The sequence below is a fragment of the Plutella xylostella genome, chromosome 6, assembly GCF_932276165.1.
Source record: "Plutella xylostella chromosome 6, ilPluXylo3.1, whole genome shotgun sequence".
In the NCBI taxonomy this organism is placed as follows: domain Eukaryota; kingdom Metazoa; phylum Arthropoda; class Insecta; order Lepidoptera; family Plutellidae; genus Plutella; species Plutella xylostella.
The window spans coordinates 5,626,783-5,648,976 of NC_063986.1; the positions used below are offsets into that span (position 1 = coordinate 5,626,783).

Sequence of the window (22,194 nt, forward strand, 5' to 3'; positions counted from 1 at the left end):
TTAAAATATTTTTTCCTGATAATAGACATTTTTATCAATAACTTAAAATAGGTTTGGTGAGTGGCTGCTAACTTATGCAAAGCGGGTCAGGTTTCGCCATTCTTCTTTAACTTATAAATACAAGTTAAATCGTGTTGAAGATAATGTGAAAACAATGGTGCGTTCGTTGAAATCAGACTATGTTCATAATTGATCGTCAAATGTATGTGATTACGGAGTAATCGTGACAATTTGGTTTGTTTACATGATTGTTGGATTCTATTGCAAACTACTATAGCTAAACTACACTTTTGTTTCTTGTCAAACTCTCACGACTTGACGACCGAATGGCGTAGTGGTTAGTGACCCTGACTACTGAGCCGATGGTCCCGGGTTCGATTCCCGGCTGGGGCAGATATTTGTTTAAACACAGATATTTGTTCTCGGGTCTTGGGTGTGCCCGTAAAATGGCAATAGGCCCGCCCCCCCTATTACATTGGGACTAACATAACACTCTGGCGAAAAGTGGGTGCAGCAATGCACCTCTGCCTACCCCGCAAGGGAGTACATTAGTACAAGGCGTGAGTGCGTGTTTTTCTTTTTTTTTTTTTCAAACTCTCAATCCGACTTTTATTATTTCCATTGACGATTTGTTATTTGTGCAAAAGGCAAAGCTTATGAATCTAACTGTAACTGGAGGCTGTGACTGGTTATTCCAATATTTCCTTACTTATAATATTATTAGCGCCTAGGTTCCAGGGGCAGTATAAACAAAAATAAAGTTATTAGGAAATAAAATATTTTTTTATTTTAAAGCTTAAAAAGGTACACGTCATGCTTATAAACTAGCAATTTCAGTAGTTAAACATCTACGTGTTTACTTACAATACGTAAGTACAATTTTAATATTTCCTACTACCGGACAATAATGAAAATATTCGAGAACGCATGAGAGTATTAGCGATAGGAAAGAATAAATATTTAATATTCATGTCATGATCATAGAGTATCCCAAATAACTTTGACTATTTTTTATGACTACAATAATTGAGAATGAAATATGTAAAAAAAGGATATAAAATATCCGCATTTTAACAATTATTTTACATGGGAGACACTTTGGTTTAGACCCACTTTTTATGGACATTAAGTAGGTTAGTATGGATAATAAAAACATAGAAATATATCAGACTATGATACTATGTAAGTAGAGGGTTTTCAATTTATCACTGACACCATAGTAACATAAATCTTATAATAATTAAATATTTCGTTGATTTAAGTCTCTATCAAATCCGATAGATGCTGCATATTACGCAGATTACGCTTGTTACTTGTGTGCTTGCCTAAGCTGAAACACATTGCACATTTTTATATCTCATATGCACGCAGAGCCATTTGAACTCATAAGTTATGATTCTGCGACTAAAATAGTATGCCGCGATTACCCCATACACGATGTTTGAAAAGTGGGGTCATTCTGAACTGACAAAAAAAACTTTTCTTCTATGAATTTTGGAAAAAAAATAGTGCAAGATTATCCTGGGCTAGTAGCACGGGGCGCATTTAAGACGTGACATAAGTTATGCATCACACTCACTCACATCGAGCAGCCTCAAGAGCGAGCGTGACGGAGAACTTTTGTCACGTCTTAAATGCGCACCGTACTAGCCCTTCTGAGACCTAGGCGTAGGTGATATAAAATCATAGACAACGTGTCTATATGAGCGCGCTGCTGGCCATCTGGTTGACGCCGCAGGTGCCGTCGCCGCGGTACACGCGGTAGTAGCCCTGCTCGCCCCACAGCGGCCCCCAAGAGTTTTTGACGATCCAATACGGCATGGTTCGCTTGAATAGCGGGTATTCTGGGGGCGAAATGTAATGGGTTAGTTCGATATTATTCTATAGGTATCACGTGTCTTAAAAACGGGGTTTTGGAGGAAGAATAGGTATATTGTATTATAGTATAGCGTATTGTACACTTTTTAAGAATTTTATAAATTAAAAACGATGAACTCACTGCATCCGCTAATCGGGTTCGTTATTGACGTGGACACATACTTTTTATGTGCGTTCCACCAATCACAGTGCTGTATTTATTGCGAATCGCGATATAGTGACGTTTACATACGTCGATAACGAACCCGTGTAGCGGCAACGGCACACACAACCTTCTCCATCTTTCTGTCATGACTTTTCATTCCTAAACGACCTCTCGTTGCAGGTCATTAGTGTCATTACTCACGTTTGACCCCGTATCCCACGATGAGCACGCCGTGGTCGATGTTCTTGGGGTTGCACAGCATCTTCCACGGGTGAGAGACTCCTCCCACGTAGAACTGCATCGCGTTCGCGTTTATACCTGCCGGTAAGGATAAAAGGTTTAAAAAGTTGTCTTATTTGAGAACTGACTACCTGTAACTAACGGAATTTATAAATAAGCAATTCATTAATTTATGGGGAGACGCTAATAATGTATTACATTACTTCCAGAAAAAAACATAAATTTTAAGCTGAGGAAACCCAGATCTAAATCTACAACTGCCGTAAAACATAACTGCAATAAGTGAAAATTTTAGTTGACGCTTATTACACTTATATTTCTGTTAAATTGCTTTAGAACTATCAATAACGTACCAATAGATATAGGCCCATGCTGCACGAGCCACTTGGCCATATCCGTCTCGTCTGAAGATATGTTGACGGCGCCGCTGATCTGAACCCGGGACAGCGTCTTGTTGAACGAACATTTGTCATCCGCGCCGTCGTATGGGTAGTCAGACTCTACTTCTAGCCCGCCCAGTTGCTCTATGGCCCTGGAAAGAAAAAGTAAAACTGTCTTTAATGTGTGATTGTTACGGATTAAAACATGCACATAGAAGCCCAGAAGAAATCGTTACATAAATAACACACAAAAATCGGGTTAAAATTCACATAAATGCAATCATCTTGCTGTTTAGAGTCAGAATGGCTAAGTATAATGTTCCTTGGTCCAAAGCGTCAAAAAGAGACAATCAGAAAATGAAAAAGGACTCAAAAAATGGAAGGTTAATATTTTTATCCATGTCCAGCGATTTGTGCCTCATTAGTTTTTGTTGTTGTCAGTTCAGTTCATATAATTTTAGGTAAACAAATTCTTAGGACGGTCATTTTAATTTAAAAATAACCTTGTAAATTGATTCTTGTTTATAATTTTATAGTGGTCGAATTAAATAAATTATGCACGGAATATGCGGCCAGCTTTGCCAAGACATTTCTCGCAGTTTTTATCCTTATAAAGTTGACCTTGCATGCATTCACTATAATACACAAAGGTGCGATTAGGCTATAGAAGGCGGATATGAAGTATGCTACTTTAATTCCAATTAGGCAACCTATTAAGATGAGTAATAATACTAGCGAAAGCGGTTACATTTTGCACAATAATAATGCAATGTATAATGAAATTTCTGGAAAAATATGAACTAAGTAAGTTATTAGCCTACCCGCTCAGCTATTGGTGGATAGTTTAATTATCCACGTCACTATGTAAAGTATAGGCAAGCGGACATGGTTCAATCATAATAATTAAGTCACGTGTACGATTCTACCTTTACCTACCACTGATTGCTTAGTAGGTAGTTGTTTGTTAGTCACGCTGATAAAAATAATTGAAAACAACATGGACCATTTAGCTTCGTATTAAATTTTGAGTGTAAAACGAAATGTTTGGAATTGCCTATTATTCGCACTAAAACAGTAATATGTACAGTCTGAGGCAAAGAAACCTCATCCCTCTCACGTAACTGACCTCGGGGTCAGGTTGTTTTGGCTCAGACTGTACACATGCATCAGTCACTAAAACTATTTAATTTAGTGATTTTCCACCTGTAATAAACGAAAATGCTCTGTTATTTCCTAGTTTAGATCAGCATTTTTATCTACCTATCTTATTTTTAGCATTAAGGGCCCGTACAGGGTGACGTGCCGCGCCAAATTTGGGTTTTCAATGCTCTTCACACAGCACACGCAGTGACACGCACACATGTAAGTTTGCACAGTGGATCGATAAACTTTAACTCGCCAACTTTATTGACAATTATGTTCAAGTACATTTTGGGTGATTTTAGGGTAAGTAAGTATAATTCTTACTTACACTGGTAGGCACCAGGAAAGAGTAGAAATTAATAGGGGTGCCACTTTACTCTATACTCGGAACCCGATTAGCTTTCTCAAACAAATGTGGTATTTACTTGTAGAAAGGTAACTAAAAGTATTAAAGTGTAGATAATAAGTTTCGGGCATCCTCCAGCCAACTGAACCCCGACGACAAAGCAAAGTAAATACATAGTGTCGCAAAAGGGCTATACTAAGCCAAAAGGGGATGACTCAAGGGGTCATTCTGAACAACTTTTGTTCTACGAGATTTGCAAATTCGCGAAAAAAAATATTCGTTTTCCATGGTAAAAAGTCACATGTCCAACAAAGTTTCTATGAAAAAGGTTTTTTTTTGTTAATTTCCAAAACTCGTAGAGCAAAAGTTCAGAATGACCCCCTGTCTTACTCCTTTTTACCCGACTGCCGAAGGAGGAGGGTAATGTTTTTTGATTGTATGTATGTATATATGTATGTTTGTCTGTTTCTTTGTTCCCTCCTGTAGCCTAAACGGATTGATAGATTTTGATGTATGAGGTATTGTTAGAAGCGTATTGATGGCGCGATGGCTATAGGCTATGTGACGTTCCATTAAAATGTAGGTACATAGCGCCCTCTTGAGGGCATAACGTGATGATCGAAAAAATAATAATTCAACTTTGCCGTGTAAGGTATCAAATGAAAGGACTTGATTTTCACATTACAAAAATATGCATATTGAAGGTATTTAAATAACAACACCAAAATTATTGAAATGAAAAATGATCATGAACTACCTACCGACGTAAAATTTCATAGAATAAAAACAACTAAAAAGTTACAAATAAAAAAATACAATTATAAAAAACAAAAAACCTGACTGTACGCTAAAAACATGAAAACGAGTCCCAATGTTAATGGAAAGTATCGCAGGCGGGGACCAACTTGACCGCCACTCAAGGCCGTTTTCTAAGTAACATTCAGCTAAATGGTGAACCCTCTGCTGGTATAATTTGTTTATATACCGCTTTTTCAATACCTGTAAGTACATTTTTTGGCAGCATAATATTTTTACTTAATTTTAGGGTTTCGAACGTCAAAAGAAAAAAAGCAACCGTTATAGGATCTCTTTGTTGTCCGTCTGTCTGACTGACTGTCTGTCACCGCCCTTTTTCTCAGAAACGGGTAAAGATATCAAGCTTATATTTCGCATAGATGGGGAGTACCCCAAAAAAAATATTATGGTACTCCCTGTCCCACACAAGTAAATTGGGGCTTATATTTTTTCCAGTTATTTTGATGTGTATCCTTTTTTTTTCTTTGTTGTTTTGTATAAGTATGTGTAAATAAATCTGTATTTTTTTTGTTGTTGCTGTCTATGTGTCGAAAAAATGTATCTTTATCTTCAAATCACGCCATCTATCGTTTGTTTTTTTTGTGGCTACTGTCTATAGAAGAAATTTCGTCATTGACAATTTTACGTTACGAATTTATTTTTATTTATTTTATTTTTATTTTTACATTTTCGTGGAGAATCAACAGCATTTTGTTAATAAATAATTATTACTTATGAACACATAACAACTTGATGCCATTAACAGAATGAACTTAGTAAACCCAGTAAACCTAACACATCCAGAGGAAAAACAAAATCTCTTTCTCTCTCTCTGAAAAACATACTTAATAGCCCAAACTCGATGCTTTTAGCTATTAACATCTTTGAAATAAAATTGAGCCACCACCGTGTTACTGCCCTCATCAGATCCTCACGAGACCATACCTCAACCAGCACCAAGAGACTGTATTTTTGATCCCTAACCTAATGTTCGTGCGTATTGTCATCACTTAGATCCATTCGCTATATTCCTGCTCCTCATCAGACCTTTACGAGACTGTAATATCACGAGAATATTGCACAATATCTAATTTAATTTAATGTATTGAATATACTGGAAGAATTATGCTTCCTCAATTTCAAATCAAATTATGTTGGTGTCATAAAAGTTGAAAAAGTGCAATGACAACCAATGTGCAGTGATTTTGTATCTGTACACGATAAGATCGCGAGCTGTCAGTGCTGCCTAAACCGACGTGACCCTTCTTTGGAGGCCAGCGGCCAACTGAGTCAAACGTCACTTGTGTTTATGATTTTATAACACAGAAAGCCGCCATAGATATTTGTATGAAGATTTGAGGGAAAAAAATTGCTCAAGTTTGGGATTAATTTACACAAAATAAGTGTGTGTTTATTAAAAAACAAGGTATTTAGCGCCTAGTCCAAGCCTTTAACTTTATAATATGATAAAAATCATATGAAAATTCTTTATAATTACGACACAGTTGTTACAATACGGGAGTGTGATTGACTGGTTTTTCTTGATATTCTGAAATTAATTTACAGTTATCCATAATCATTTACTTAAATTCGAATGATTCAGCACCTAGCTAGACTCTTCAACTACCTGTGTGATTTTTTTCAAGGCTGTAGAGCATCATTTACTACATAATTCTATGACAATGCCAACCCTCGATTCCCTATTGCAGACCCTTAACAGTTGACCTATTACTTATTGTTACCATTAACCAATAGGTACCAATTTTAGTATTTTCTGAATAAATCCTATTATTAATATTATAAATACGTAAGTTTGTGAGTATGTGTGTATGTTTGTTACTTCTTCACGTCAAAACGGCTGAACCAATTTTGACGAAATTTAGTATGGAGTTAGCTGACTTTTTATCCCGGTATTTCCACGGGAAACTTATTAAGGCGGAGCGACACTCGCCGGAACAGCTATGTAGTTTATTATATTATTATTATCATCTACCTGTAAGCGTTGTCCGGGAGCCCCCCGTTGCAGCCGTTGTCCAGCTTGTCACAGTCTACAAGCTCTTGCTCCGAGAGAGACAACAGCTTGCCCGTCTTCAGCTGGTATTGACCCTCGACGTTGCCTGGATTAGGACACAGTTAAGATAAGATAAGATATTCTTTATTTGCACACAAAAATATGGACAAAAATACAAAACTTAATCTAATATGTACAAATGGCGGTCTTATCGCTTAAAGCGATTTCTTCCAGACAACCTTTGGGTGGAAGGATAAGGTTAACTTGATTGACACTTCCAAAATTTAAATGATTAATGAAATAAAATTAGGGTGTTCTACTTCCGGTTTGGTACGTGAAGTGAGTGGAAGACGAAGGCCGACGATTGCGGCCCTTTGTATGTAAGATGGTTATTGCTATTCGGTCCAAAAAGAGCTTGATCATAACAAAGTGTGGGTCAAAGCAAAAGTTCTTCAGTTCAGCAATTACCAATTACCTCTCCTTTAAACTAAATGTAAAATACGTAAACATGGAGCGGTGGTAGCTCAGTCGGGTAAGCGCCCGCTTCTCACGCCAGAGATGCGGGTTCGAATCCCGGCGCTGATATGTACCGATGAGTTCTTTTAACTTAAGTACAATGTATACCATCGCTCTTACGGTGAAGGAAAACATCGTGAGGAAACCTGCATATCTAAATCTAGCACATCTAGATATGTGAACCCACCAACCCGCAGTGGACCAGCGTGGTGGGAAATGGTCCAAGCTTAGGAAGGCAGTTTAAACCTTGGGGATATGCACAACGGTTCCATTCGAGAGAGCCAGATGCAGGTACTTACACCCCCACAGAGAATAGAATAGAATACGTAAACATGATTCTTACCAGTAACGCTGAACGCCCAGCAACTGCCACAAGCTCCCTGGTTCTTCACCTCCGTCACAGCGCCCTTCTCCCTCCAGTCGAACCCAGCAGGCAGCTCCACTTGTGGTATCGACGCCATCGCGCGGGGGATCTGGTTGTGGTCCTTGAGCTCCGGCTTCAGCCCCAGATGTCTCTTAGTAAACTCCTCCCGAGTCAAATCCGCGAAGCGAGTCACGCCATACGTGGCCGTGCCACGCTCGTGTGTGTTCAATTCGTGCATCTTCTTCACGTTTTCTCTGAAGATTTCAAATCGTCTTCCAAGTTCAATCCGGTCTAACGCATAGGTAGGTCTGTAAGTGCCTACAAAGTCTGCAAAGAGTTTCTGTGCCTGCAGTTTCTCGTACATTTCCGTGGTGGCTTCGTCTTGGTCTTCGCAGGAGACGCGGTATATGGGCGGGTGGTCCCCTGAGGGTTGCACCCAGATGTTGGCGCGACAGAATTTTGTTGGCGCATCGGAGTCGCGGCGGCAGTTGGCGCGCGGGGTCAGCGCCGGGCACGTCGAAAGACCCACTTCCATCTTCAGCCGCCAGTGCACGCCCGCCACCACCTGCCTCTCCGCCGATATAATCTTCACCACTATCTGTTTATTTGGATGAGGATATTTTGCTTCCACGTGCTTCAATGCTTCATTTGCCAAGGCCATGGTTACGTTAGAATCTATAGTTTCCCCAGCAACGGCTTGCTCGTCGTTGTCGCAATTGACATCGATGTATTTGCCGTTGGTCATCCAGTGCCGCTCGTATACGCTAGCGACGCAGTGGCGCGGCGGAATGCTATCAATAAACTTGCAGTTCTCTACATCCTCAATGATTTCGTACTTCAGACACGACGTGTAGGCGAGGTCGAAATCAATCGTGGTCACTTTGGTAGACGTCACGTTAGTATAATGTTTGTGGATTTGTAATAAACGCTGCTTGTTTGTATGTAGTTGGTTTGATTCCAACTTGTCTATAGCTTCCTGTATCAGCTGCTGAACATTTTCGTCGTTGTCGATAGGATGTTTGTGCTTCTTTTGCTTTTCCTCACATATGATATCGAAGGTTTTCTGGTCCGTCGGGGAGTTCTGATGGACTGTAGTGAGGCAAAGCAACTTGGCATGTGTGTGTCGTAATTCACAGGCACGTATAGTAGCTATATCATCAGTCACTTTGCACTTGGTCGGTGAAACCTCAAACTCCATTTTTGTGATGAGACCTTCTGGAGATTGCCTGGTAACATTGAGAACTTTCATGACACGATATGCGTATTTGGTGTTAGATAGTTGCTGGTATCTTTCAATAGCCTCTTGAACCAGAATTTGTTCGTCAGCAGGAAGAGCGTTTGGAGTTTCACGTTTCTGTCGGTTATTCAAATTGCAGGTGACATTGATTTCTTTGAATTTCCTCCACGGTTGTTCCCACACCACGGCCTCGCAGGTGGCGGTCGCGGGCCCAGTCGGCGCGGCGCGCACCGCGAACACCAGCCTGGTCGATGACCCCGCCACCACCTGCTTAGTGCCGCTCAGCACCGACACCACCTGGTACGGGGTCGTGTCCCCGCTGTCCATCGTGTACTTGCCCAGAGCCTCCACGGCTAGAGCGTGGTATTTTGGGTCGCTCACATTCAACGCTTCAGGAGCACCCGGCATTCCCCGTTTCTTTAGGTTGTGAAAGTCACAGGTGACGTTGAGTTGCTCGAAGTTCTCCCACGGGCGCTCGTACAGCACGGAGTGGCAGCGCACGGGCTGGTCGCGCGCGCCGGCGGTGAAGTCCACTGTAGTGAGCGTGCCGGCCACCAGCTGCGTCGTCGCGTGCTCCACGGACAACACAGAATACTCCGAGCCTAGCCCTGTGTCTGCGGTGTATTTCTTCAAAGATTTCTCGGCAATGACTCGGTATTTCGGATCACTGGCATCTACGGTGGCGGGGGCGCCGACGAAGTTAATTTCGGGATGACTTCGCACCTGTTGGTAACAGTTTAAGGTTATTCAAAATCAACATACAGCCGTAGCCGTTTACTATTTAAGTTCACAGTACACACACCGATTCGTAAACGGATCGTCACCGTATCGGCTTACACCTCGCTGTTAACCTTACGTAAGCACATCCACTCGACTACGGACAGGTCACGCCGAGCTTACGGCTAGGGGTCGCCTCGCTTAGTATAATACGGTCGGCGACGCAGGCCGCGGGAGGGGCGCGGAGCGTGGACGAGCAAGCTAGGATACACGGAGTGATATTAGCGCGGGGACGGCTATCCGTAAGCGCGGCGTTTGCGAGCTTGCCCCGAGGGAAGGCGATTACGTTACGATTCCCATTAGCGTGCATTACAGTGGGGAGTATCATAGAAAGAATACTGAACGGCTCGAGTTTATACGATCACGATCTTTTTCCGAGTTGATATGTGTGCTGTGATCTTTAACTTGTAAGAAAGTTAAAATATTACTATTAGTATTATTATTTGATTTGGACCTTTACTGTACTTATTAGGAACCTACCACAAAAAACTAAAAAAAATGTTTAAAGATAAAGATAATTTGACAGATTTATCAGGCGTTTGACAGCGCTAAGCATCTGTTAAATACTGTCTCAGTTTTTGTGGTGTGGCCCTTAAGGTTTGTAACTTACGTTAAATAGCGTAAATTCAAAATATGGTGGCCATATTTCGACCACTTGCTACTGATAAAAAGGTGAAAAAACCTGTGACGGACTTGATTACAAAGTTTGCAAAGTTTTATTGCATCTGCCCTACTATAAAGGCTATATTACACCGGGGCAACACTGTGCGGCATTGAGGCATGCCACAAGGCCGCATGCTACAAAGTCAAAAATGTCGCACATTGTGGCAAGAACCGTGCGGCACGACAACACCTTGCGTCATGTGGCAGACTGTCGTAACTTGTATCCGGGTACAATGGATTCCATGCGACATTTTTCGTGCGCCAAAACAGTTTTCAGTTAAAATTAGTATTGGATAGTAAAAATTTTAAATAAGGCACCATCGTCTGAAGACTGAGACTGAGACATTCTGAAGTCATCTTCTTTTCCACCAACATTTTTTCTTCCGTTGTATTCAATTCAATTCAAATTCAAAATTGTTTATTTACGTTAACCAAAAATATGCTTAAATGCTAGTTGCTGAAGCCTCCTTTTAAGTATTACAAACAACTGTGCCAGGAGACTCCGTTCTTCCTATAGCTACATGGCTTAGCAGTGCTAAATAAGCTACTGCTAAAGTTACTTGATCAGCCATATTCTATGGTGTATGTATCCCCTCGATCGAACTAGAAGACCAGTCACTCCTTAAAACAGCATGATGCTTTGGAAATTATCCAGGCACGATGTTGCCTCGGCGTAAAATAGGCTGCCGTATGCCACATATGCCGCAAATGCTTTCTATTTGTAGCATGCCACAAGGTGCCGTATGCCACAATATGTAGCATACGGCACTGTTGCACGTTGTTGCCTCGGCGTAATCGAGCCTTAACTGTCTACAGATGGCTGCGAATATAGTTATTAGTTATTACAAAAAAGTGCAGGTACAGAAGTATAATAATGTTGTAAAATAGGCATTTATTAATATTATTCCCGGTATGTAACGGTTCAAATATGCAGGCATCAAAAAGCTCCTATAAATCAGTGACTACCTAATATAGAGACAGCTAACACATTTAAGTTATTATGGTCACCGCACGCTCGCGTTATACTGGTTGAAAGAAGAAAAAGGGGCGATACCTTTTACGTTACGGTTATACATATGTGCGATGACCATAACATACATACATTTTAACATACATACATTTTAACACAGGAAATACTTTATTTCCTAGCTCAAAATCGTAATTTATCTATTCCACCTATAGCGTTAAGATTTGAGCATTTTTTGTTATCTACTGCATTAATAAATAGTTTTTTTTTAATAAATATTATTATTCTCATTTAAACTGGAAATATCACATCCAAATAATACAAAATGTGTGACAAAACATAATGTCGAAAGTAACAAAATTTTGTGACGGGTGTGACAGTAAATAATGACAGAAATGATAAAATTAATATTGCGATGGATTTGTCACAACATACTGACGGAAGCAGAGATATGTCAATTACTTGTCTAAGGACGGAAGTGACAAAATATTGTGACAGATGTGACAAAATATTGTGACGGGTGTGACAGAACATAGTGACGGAGGTGGTAGAAAATTATGATTTAACTCTTTATTTACAAATATTACAATATTGTGGTCGATAAAAGATCAGTTGATTAGACATTCACAAACGTTGAATACTTACTATGGTTTGGTGTTTTTCAACAGACTCTTGAACACTTGGCGATTCACGTTTCTGTCGGTTTTCCAAATTGCAGGTAACTTTGATCTCCTTGAATTTCCTCCACGGTTGTTCCCACACCACGGCCTCGCAGGTGGCGGTCGCGGGCCCAGTCGGCGCAGCGCGCACCGCGAACACCAGCCTGGTCGATGACCCCGCCACCACCTGCTCAGAGCCGCTCAGCACCGACACCACCTGGTACGGGGTCGGGTCCCCGCTGTCCAGCGTGTACTTGGCCAGAGCCTCCACGGCTAGAGCGTGGTATTTAGGGTCGCTCACATTCAACGCTTCAGGAGCACCCAGCATTCCCCGTTTCTTTAGGTTGTGAAAGTCACAGGTGACGTTGAGTTGCTCGAAGTTCTCCCACGGGCGCTCGTACAGCACGGAGTGGCAGCGCACGGGCTGGTCGCGCGCGCCGGCGGTGAAGTCCACTCTAGTGAGCGTGCCGGCCACCAGCTGCGTCGACGCACGCTCCACGGACAGCACGGAGTACTCCGAGCCTAGCCCTGTGTCTGCTGTGTATTTCTTCAAAGATTTCTCCGCAATGACTCGGTATTTCGGATCACTGGGGTCTACGGTGGCGGGGGCGCCGACGAAGTTGATTTCGGGATGATTTCGCACCTGTTGTTAACAGTTTAAGGTTATTCAAAATCAACATACAGCCGTTTACTATTTAAGGTCACAGCATACATATCGATTCGTTAACCGATCGGCTTACACCTCGCTGTTAACCTTACGTAAGCACATCCACTCGGCTACGGACAGGTCACGCCGAGCTTACGGCTAGGGGACGCCTCGCTTAGTACGGTCGGCGACGCAGGCCGCGGGAGGGACGCGGAGCGTGGACGAATAAGCTAGGATACACGGAGTGATATTAGCGCGGGGACGGCTATCCGTAAGCGCGGCGTTTGCGAGATTGCCCCGAGGGGAGGCGATTACGTTACGATTCCCATTAGCGTGCATTACAGTGGGGAGTATCATAGAAAGAATACTGAACGGCTCGAGTTTATACGATTACGTACTTATTAGGTACTTACCTACCACAAAAAACTTTAAAAAATGTTTAACTAATGTTTAAAACGAAATTTGACAGATTTATCAGGCGTTTGACAGCGATAAACATCTGTTAAATACTGTCTAAGTTTTTGTGGTGTGGCCCTTAAGGTTTGTAACTTACGTTAAATAGCGTAAATTCAAAATTTGGTGGCCATATTTCGACCACTTGCTACTGATAAAAAGGTGAATAAAACCTGTGACGGACTTGATCACAAAGTTTTATTGCATCTGCCCTACTATAACTGTCTACAGATGGCTGCGAATATATTAGTTTTTACAAAAAAGTACAGGCACAGAAGTATAATAATGTTGTCAAATAGGCATTTATTAATATTATTTCCAGTAGGTAGCGGTTCAAATATGCAGGTACCAAAAAGCTCCTATAAATCAGTGACTACCTAATATAGAGAAAGCTAACGCATTTAAGTTATTATGGTCACCGCACGCTCGCGTTATACTGGTTGAAAGAAGAAAAAGGGGCGATCCCTTTTACGTTACGGTTATATGTGCGATGACCTTAACACATACATTTTAACACAATTTAACATAGGAAATACTTTATTTCCTAGCTCAAAATAGTAATTTATCTATTCTATATATAGCGTTAAGCTTTGAGCATTTTTTATTACCTACTGCATTAACAAATGTTTTTTTTTTCATAAATATTATTATTATTAAGATGGGTACTCATTTAAACTGGAAATATAATCACATAAAAATAATACAAAATGAGTGACAAAACATAATGTCGAAAGTGACAAAATTTTGTGACCAGTGTGACAATAAATAATGACAAAATTAATATTGCGACGGATTTGTCACAACATACTGACGGAAGTGACAAAATATTGTGACAGAAGTGACATAATATTGTGACGGGAGTGACGGAACATAGTGACGGAGGTGGTAGAATATTGTGGTCGCTAAAAAGTCAGTTGATTAGACATTCACAAACGTTGAATACTTACTATGGTTTGGTGTTTTTCAACAGACTCTTGATCATTTGGCGCTTCACGTTTCTGTCGGTTTTTCAAATTGCAGGTGACATTGATTTCCTTGAATTTCCTCCACGGTTGTTCCCACACCACGGCCTCGCAGGTGGCGGTCGCGGGCCCGGCCGGCGCGGCGCGCACCGCGAACACCAGCCTGGTCGATGACCCCGCCACCACCTGCTTAGTGCCGCTCAGCACCGACACCACCTGGTACGGGGTCGGGTCCCCGCTGTCCAGCGTGTACTTGGCCAGAGCCTCCACGGCTAAAGCGTGGTATTTTGGGTCGCTCACATTCAACGCTTGAGGAGCACCCGGCATTTCCCGTTTCTTTAGGTTGTGAAAGTCACAGGTGACGTTGAGTTGCTCGAAGTTCTCCCACGGGCGCTCGTACAGCACAGAGTGGCAGCGCACGGGCTGGTCGCGCGCGCCGGCGGTGAAGTCCACTCTAGTGAGCGTGCCAGCCACCAGCTGCGTCGACGCACGCTCCACGGACAGCACGGAGTACTCCGAGCCTAGCCCTGTGTCTGCGGTGTATTTCTTCAAAGATTTTTCGGCAATGACACGGTATTTCGGATCACTGGGGTCTACGGTGGCGGGGGCGCCGACGAATTTGATTTTGGGATGACTTTGCACCTGTTGATAACAAATAACATTTTAGGTAAGCAAGGAACATTGGCTCAGTCCACCGGTGTGACATTTCAACTTATAAAAATGCTTGTAAGTATATATTTTTATAACTAGATATGGTACAGTAGCCCTTTATCACATTTGATATGGCTGATGTGACATTATTACTGGTGACAGAATAATGTGACAGGTGTGGTGTGACGGAATATTGTGACGGGTGTGACAGAATATTGTGACGAATATGACAAATTCATTCATAGCTTTTTTTAATTAATGCATATTTTCCGTGTCCGCGGATTCAGATACAAGTAACTGTAAAAACATTGATATCTTTAAAACAACTTCTATTAGCGATTAATACAAAGTAGTCAAGCACGGTCTATAGAAAAACTCACCTTATCCACCGAGTTTATATTTTCATTCGCCACATCTCGTTTTTGTAGAGTTTGTCGACGCAACAGATTTTTTTCCAAATTAACTAAATCATCTCGATCATCAAAGAAATTCATCAATCCGTCGATGACTTCCTGTTTTTCTTTGGTTAAAACTGGCTCTCTATTTTCGCCAGTTTCTTCCTTGTTGTAAAGATCAGGGGACGAATTTACTTCAAATACGTTTTGGACTTTCTCCGTAGCAGATGTTTGAGTTTCAGTAGTTGTAGGAACATTTTCTTGAAGTTTGTCTTGTGTGTTGGGGATAATTTGATCTTCAAGTAGTTTGAGTTCTTCATCAGTCAGGGTTCTTTCGGTGGATGGTGCAGCCTGAGCTTCGACCGTGTGAATGGCTTTTATATTATCCTCGTCATTGTTATTATCATTGTTGACGTCATAGATCCACTCTTCTGTGCAGTTATTAGACAGCACTGCTCTATATTTGGACCCATCCAAGCGTTTGACCCATGGTTTCTCTAAAATTGAGATTTTGCAAGTTTTACTCCCACTCTCCTGATTGGTGTCGATATAATCGACGGCAAGCGTCATTATGTAGCGGACGCCATTTACCTGCAATGGATGACTTTTGGTTAATTTAATGTAGATTTGAAATCACCACTGAAGAGACCCAGTTTTTTGGCATTACATATTAATCTCCTTTCTCTTTGGACTAGCAAACAGAACAATTATGTCATCCGTGACTCGACCATAAACCTAATCGATCTAACTCCATAAAAAGGCGTGCAATAAACAAATAAAAACCATTGCCAATAGGTATACTTACTTACTTCCAGAGAAAACAAATATAACCAATTTAGAAAACCCCTTCATATAAAAAATTAATAGACCAACCTGAACCTGCCTCTCGACTCGCAGCACTTGGTCCAGGGTGTGGGTGGCGTTGGTGACGTGGCGGTTCAGATCAGCCACGGCCAGCCGCGCCAGGTCAGTGACCCCGGCGGCCGAGGTGTTCACTATGGAGGAGCACCCGATGCAGGGCGCTTCGGGCGACTGCCGCGGCACCGCCACGAACTGCTCGCCTGACGTCACCTGCAAATCACTCGGTAGGTGAGGATACAGACAGCTGGTTACCAGCGCTGATCGGTCAGTTAATCTGACAGAAAATTGTGTGAGACGGGTGTGACGAAATATTGTGACGGGTGTGACAAAATATTGTGACGGGAGTGACAAAATAATGTGACGGGTGTGACAATATATTGTGACGGGTGTGACAGAACATAGTGACGGAGGTGGTAGAATATTGTGGCCATATTTGAGATGCATATTGATAAGATACGAGAAGCCTACCACACAATGGAAGAAAATCCGAAAGTACTGTAAGAAAGAAAACTGCGGCACAAACTCACAGCAGTATCAGACTGAACCTCATTGTCGAGTTCCACGAGTATCTCATGTATAACCTCCGTGGAGGCTTCCTCAGCCTGGTCCTGTCCATCCACGTTGTCAGTGACGTTGTACCGCGCCACCGCCAGGTCTTCTTGGCAGTGGTGGCCCTCCGGCAGACTCAATCCGCCATCTTGGTCGCTCGCGATGGTCGCTGTGCATTTCAGAAGCTTAAACGACTTGGGGTTGCTTTTCTCACTCACTTTGAAGTTTACCTCTATTATGACGTTATCGCCCTGAAATGGTTGATTCGTTTTAATTGGTTTTCATTATTAGGTAAGTTTTAGTCTTTTCAGAATGCCGGCAGATGAATTTTGACTCCGCGTTATAGGCGTATATAGGTACATACCTAACTAAACGACTATACCTAGATGCTTTTTATGTTATTTATCAATGTTAAGATACTCGTATAATGGAAGTTTGTTTATTTTTGCAGCCTAAAAGTATTGTACATTAATAAATGGTTTCATGGTCAACTCGATTTCTGCAAGACTTTCTAAGATACATTAGGGTCTTGAACTCTTGACAGACAAACAAATTGATCTTATAAGGCTTCAGTTTTTATTCTTTCGAGACCCACAAACCTAGCAATATGTGTAAGTTAAAGTAATTAAAATACGAAATTCTTGATATTTTAAGAAACATTTAAGTGTGTTAACAGAAAATGATAACTTTTAATCCTATGTTGATAAACTTTAACCCAGTAACCATTTGAAAGTATGAACACATATTCAAATAGATAGTAGCTACAAAGAGTAAATTTCTTACCGAATCCTGTTGGTTTAACAGCAATGCATCTTCGTACACATAGGGCTGATTCACTTGACTATTTAAGTAATCCTTAAAGGTACTCAAGTAGTTTATATCCTGTCCATACACAGTAGCAGTTGTTAATAATAATAAACATTTTATGGAGGTGACCACTACACTAGTGGGTAGCATCGTAAACACTGATGATAGTGAGTGTTATAGATGGCTAGTTATGTATTCATCACTTTTGTTACTAGTTATCTGAACAGCTGATAATGTAGGCCAATGAATGAATTGATATTGCTTTGGTACCTGAAACAAAACAAATAATGAAATACAGTAATCAGGCATTTACTGGGTGTTTGTGTACATGTATTTTGCTTAAGTATATTTATGCATACTGTATGATGAAGCTCATTCATAAGAAATTATAAAAATACACATACAAATACTTACAATAAAATAAGTACAAATTTACTTTGGAATGCATATTTTCTACTCAACTACCTTTAATTCAATGAATTTTGGTAGTAATATTTATGTAGTATTTTCTATTTCCAGTCTGGGTTATAATAAGTGGCTTTTGTTACTTGCCAAACTCACAAACCTCCTGTTCATTCATTAAAATATTGACAGTTTGACAAGGTAAGTATACAGGGTGTCCCAAAAGTCAACGTCATCCCTTAAAGGGCTGATAGGTCAGCTCATGAGAGGCCAGAATATCACAATATGACCTTAGTAAAAACTCGATAATTTTCGACTTACCCTTAATAAATTCAGTCAGATAAATTTCCTTCAAACAATTTTACATCAAGGTCGTTTTGTGCTAAAATAGCAATAACTTTTTTGTTAATTAAAACAATAGCAACGTTTCATACCATTTTGAAAACTGCATTAAATGAGCAATCTTTTTAAATAAGGTGCCAGGTTTGCGTGGTATATTTTTTTTACAGTATGTAGAGTCAAAGTTGTTTATAAAAAAATACGATTACCTTTTATGACTTTGAAAACCGTGTTTTTTTTAAACATACAGCATTACACGATATTTTTTTTGACTGCGATCAATAGCAGGGCTAAACAGGGTGATGCAACACCAAACAAACTCTAACAATATGGATTTTTGTACCGGCGGCACGCAAAAGACTGATCCAAGGTGTCGATTTTCAGCAAATTTATAAAAGTGTCAATATCTCGAAAATTATCGAGTTTTTACTAAGGTCATATTTTGATATTCTGGCCTCTCATGAGCTGACCTATCAGCCCTTTAAGGGATGACGGATGACGTTGACTTTTGGGACACCCTGTATAAAAGTGTATACTTACGGTCTTATTCATAAAAAGTTACGGGAGACCTATAGGCCTGCTATAAGCAAATGTCAAAAAAACTATTCATAAACGATCAATAGCGCTAAAGAACTCTCCAACTGATTCGTAAAACCTTGATATGCTAAAGTTGACTGGACCCTACTATACACCTTCCGTAAACCTCCTATTGTACAAAAACATGGCGGCCGGTCAACAGCTGTTCTACTTTATTGACGATTTGAAATTTTGTTGTGAGTTTGATTTGATTTGATTTGCTGAAAATAAGTTGCCATGGTAACGTAAAAATTTAATTATTTTTTTTGTGGGTTTTGGCTTGGCCACTGCGCCTTTAAGCCAACGTAAACTTTTTTAAGTGCCGCGCCGTGGCTAACATAGATAATAGAGATTGATAAATGAATGAAAGTTTTCGCTATTTTTGTTTATGGTTTCGTCGGACCGGCAACTTAATAGGGTAAATGTCAAAATGTTTGGTCTGTGAAATCTATTAGCATCACTATAGTTATTGAAGGTTTACGGAACTATTATGAATAGAGATTTTTACGAAACCTCAAATAGGCTTAATGTGTTCCGTAACTATTGAGCTCAGTAAACCTACTTTAAGGTTTTTTTATGAATAAGACCGTAACACTTCATCTGACTCACTTTAACCATAATCAAACATCAAAAAATCTAAATAGCTTTTAATATAATGTATGGCTTCCTACAAACTATTAACATTTAAATTGTGCACACTCACCAATGCACAGCTACACTTGCATTTAGCAATACAAGTTGTGAACTTCATAAAAAATACCTACACACAAATTTATACATATAAGCACACAACACAACCAATCAAAACGAATACAAACTGATTTCCAATTCTGGGGAAGCATGCTAACTGACTTAATATTAGATTGCATATAGGTATATGCATAATTAAGTTAGGTACTCAAGATAAAAATAACATGCTAACTTAAATTATACCTACATTTCTAACAACAGTTGCGAAATTGCTTCATGTAAAATAAAACTCACTTACCTTTTATAGGTAGAGCACTGTTGTAATCTTGCAATATTTATAACCAAGATTATACTTGGGAAATCCTTTTAAAACCAAATCTTTGTTCAACTACTCGTGGAGACGGATAAACAAAAATAAACATTCATGATTCATGTTTATGATGTTCATCAATATTCAATGAATTAAATAATTTTGAACTCCGATCTTTTACTTTGTCAGAATAAACATTGAGTTGATTTTACCTTGAGATAGAACCGATTGCGCAGTATGAGATGCGTGATTCGGAAACACAATGACACTTGTAGTTGATCTGAGCAATGACATTATGATGACGAAAAACAACTGTCACTGTCATACTCTATACTTTGCTCTATACTGTGTTATAAATATCAGAATAATAACAGCCTCGCAAGTTTGGACGAGAGGAGCCAGAAAGGAAAGGAGGCACTTGAAGTAGAAGCCTATAAATATTGGCAAGATACTGCTCATAATCACAGCCACACAACATGAAAAGACGAATCATTATCTTACCTGTAAAAAACATTACCCTCCTCCTTCGGCAGTCGGGTAATAAAGCACTTTATTATTATTCTGAGCTAGCGACGTATACATTACTCTGTGTTAGTGACACTGACAGTTTAATTTCATTGACATAGTGTCAGCCAGCCAGCTGTAATTTTGTTTGTAAATAAACATTTTATAACCTGAAAATTTAAATTGGTTTGGTATCTAAAACTTGAATGAATTTTGTTTAGGGCGCTAATTATCTATTGAGCGGGAATTAAAAATAATAGTGAGTACAACGATATTTTTGGAACAAACTTCCGCCATAATAACATTGTATGTTACACCTCGGTAAAGATTAGATGTATCTAAAATGTAGTCTACTCTCTCTCTACTTTACATGGAATTCTCAAAATATTATTAAGTAATATATAAGTCAACGGTTGAATCAATATAATCCATTTATTTTAATAAAGTTTTTAATGCTTATTCCAGAATACCAAGGTGGAAGGAATCATAAAAAGGGGAAATTTATGGTGATCTTTAAGTTACCAGCAGTGTCTGAATCATTATGTCCTTTTACTATCTGAGTCCTGTGAAAGGAGAAATGCCAGTACATTTGTTGGAAACTATAATTTTAAAGAGACTTGAGTACCTAACTGCTATTGCAAAGAGTGAGACCACAGGATTTAATGAGTTTGTGATAGAAGGAAGTGTTTATGATAATGTGGGACATTTCATGCTATGCATTATTACAAATCTATACCAAAACAGAGATTTCACAAAGTTTTTCTTAAAAGCAGAAACTGCACTGTTTAGGAACCGTTTGAAGTCCCTTTCAGCTTATGAATTAAGATCTTTTGCTAAGAAAATTATGCAGAATTTAAAAAAATATGACTTCCTGTACAACCCAGCTTTAAAATTAATATGCCAGCATTTAATACTAAAACATGTATCACATCACCTCTGTTCAGAAGATCATGAAGAGTCCTGTGGCATGTTTAACATAGAGTTAAACTTTCACCATTGCCTCCCACTGGTGGCCAGCAGGCAAGTCGAGTTGCAGCACGGTGTAGCCACAGTACCATGTGGAAGATGGAAAACCCTTTTAATAATACAATTTCAAAAAAGATTGCTCCAAAGAATTCTTAATAAAGACATACCACATCTGAGAAATGATCCAAGAATACTTGAGATATTACAGAAAATAAAGAATGAGAATTTTAATTTTACTTCATCTGCATCACAAAACACTTTAACGAGCAAAGATGTGGATAAAACTTCCATTATGTTTCCACCATGTATGTTAAATCTACATTTAAACCTAAGAAAACGACATAGACTGTCCCATGACCAGAGATTTTATTTTAGTTTATTTTTAAAAGACATTGGTATGCCAGTAGAAGAGGCGATAGAGTTTTGGCGTCAGGAATATCGGAAAGACCCTTCTGGTGGCTCCTGCTGCCATCACTGGGAAAGAGATGAGAAGAAGTTTATTTATGGAATCAGACACATGTATGGGTTAGAAGGCGCTAGAAAGGAGTATTCATCAGTAAGTTGCCATAGAATTCAGACAAACTCAAATGCGGGTTGTGAAGGTGGATGTCCATTTAAATCTTTTGATCCACCAATTATGGCTAAACTACTAGACACAAAGGCCTTGGATACTCCAGGTTTTTTGACTGAAATACACGATTTTAAAAGAAAAGGTGACCATATTAGTAGTTGCCTGCATTACCTGAAGAATCGATTTACTAAGTCTGTAAAAATCTGTGATAATAATGTTAGTTTAAATTTTACGCCTGTTAAATATTATGAATTAGCTAATAAATACAAATGAGCTCCTTTTTATTTTTATTTGACTATTACTACTTTAAACTTGACCCATCCAAAACCACATAACACTAATAAAATTGCCCTCCTGTAGCAATAATAGCCCTCAGAGGCATAAGTATTTC

The 22,194-nt window shown here is 39.8% G+C and overlaps 2 protein-coding genes across 4 annotated transcripts; one reads left to right on the forward strand and one right to left on the reverse strand.

The window, feature by feature from the left end:
• Nucleotides 1–761: 761 nt before the first annotated feature.
• On the reverse strand, nucleotides 762–19,959 carry LOC105390473. 3 transcript variants are annotated; one of them, XM_048621558.1, is made up of 12 exons: nucleotides 19,751–19,956; nucleotides 17,422–17,715; nucleotides 16,617–16,889; nucleotides 16,102–16,299; nucleotides 15,214–15,819; nucleotides 14,168–14,824; nucleotides 12,108–12,764; nucleotides 7,798–9,778; nucleotides 6,921–7,044; nucleotides 2,617–2,795; nucleotides 2,225–2,341; nucleotides 762–1,844 (listed from the first exon to the last, which is right to left on the reverse strand). In XM_048621558.1, exons 2-12 carry the CDS (start codon nucleotides 17,593–17,595, stop codon nucleotides 1,699–1,701), a joined length of 5,112 nt encoding a protein of 1,703 aa, XP_048477515.1. In that variant the 5' UTR covers nucleotides 17,596–17,715; nucleotides 19,751–19,956; the 3' UTR covers nucleotides 762–1,698. The 3 variants fall into 3 exon arrangements, with proteins under 3 accessions (XP_048477515.1, XP_048477516.1, XP_048477517.1); XM_048621559.1 differs by lacking the exon at nucleotides 19,751–19,956 and adding an exon at nucleotides 19,466–19,642; XM_048621560.1 differs by lacking the exon at nucleotides 12,108–12,764 and having other exon boundaries at nucleotides 19,751–19,959.
• A 478-nt stretch (nucleotides 19,960–20,437) lies between these two features.
• On the forward strand, nucleotides 20,438–22,089 carry LOC105390495 (probable DNA primase large subunit). The gene is made up of 2 exons (XM_048621931.1): nucleotides 20,438–20,525; nucleotides 20,732–22,089. Exon 2 carries the CDS (start codon nucleotides 20,808–20,810, stop codon nucleotides 22,074–22,076), a length of 1,269 nt encoding a protein of 422 aa, XP_048477888.1. The 5' UTR covers nucleotides 20,438–20,525; nucleotides 20,732–20,807; the 3' UTR covers nucleotides 22,077–22,089.
• Nucleotides 22,090–22,194: the final 105 nt, after the last annotated feature.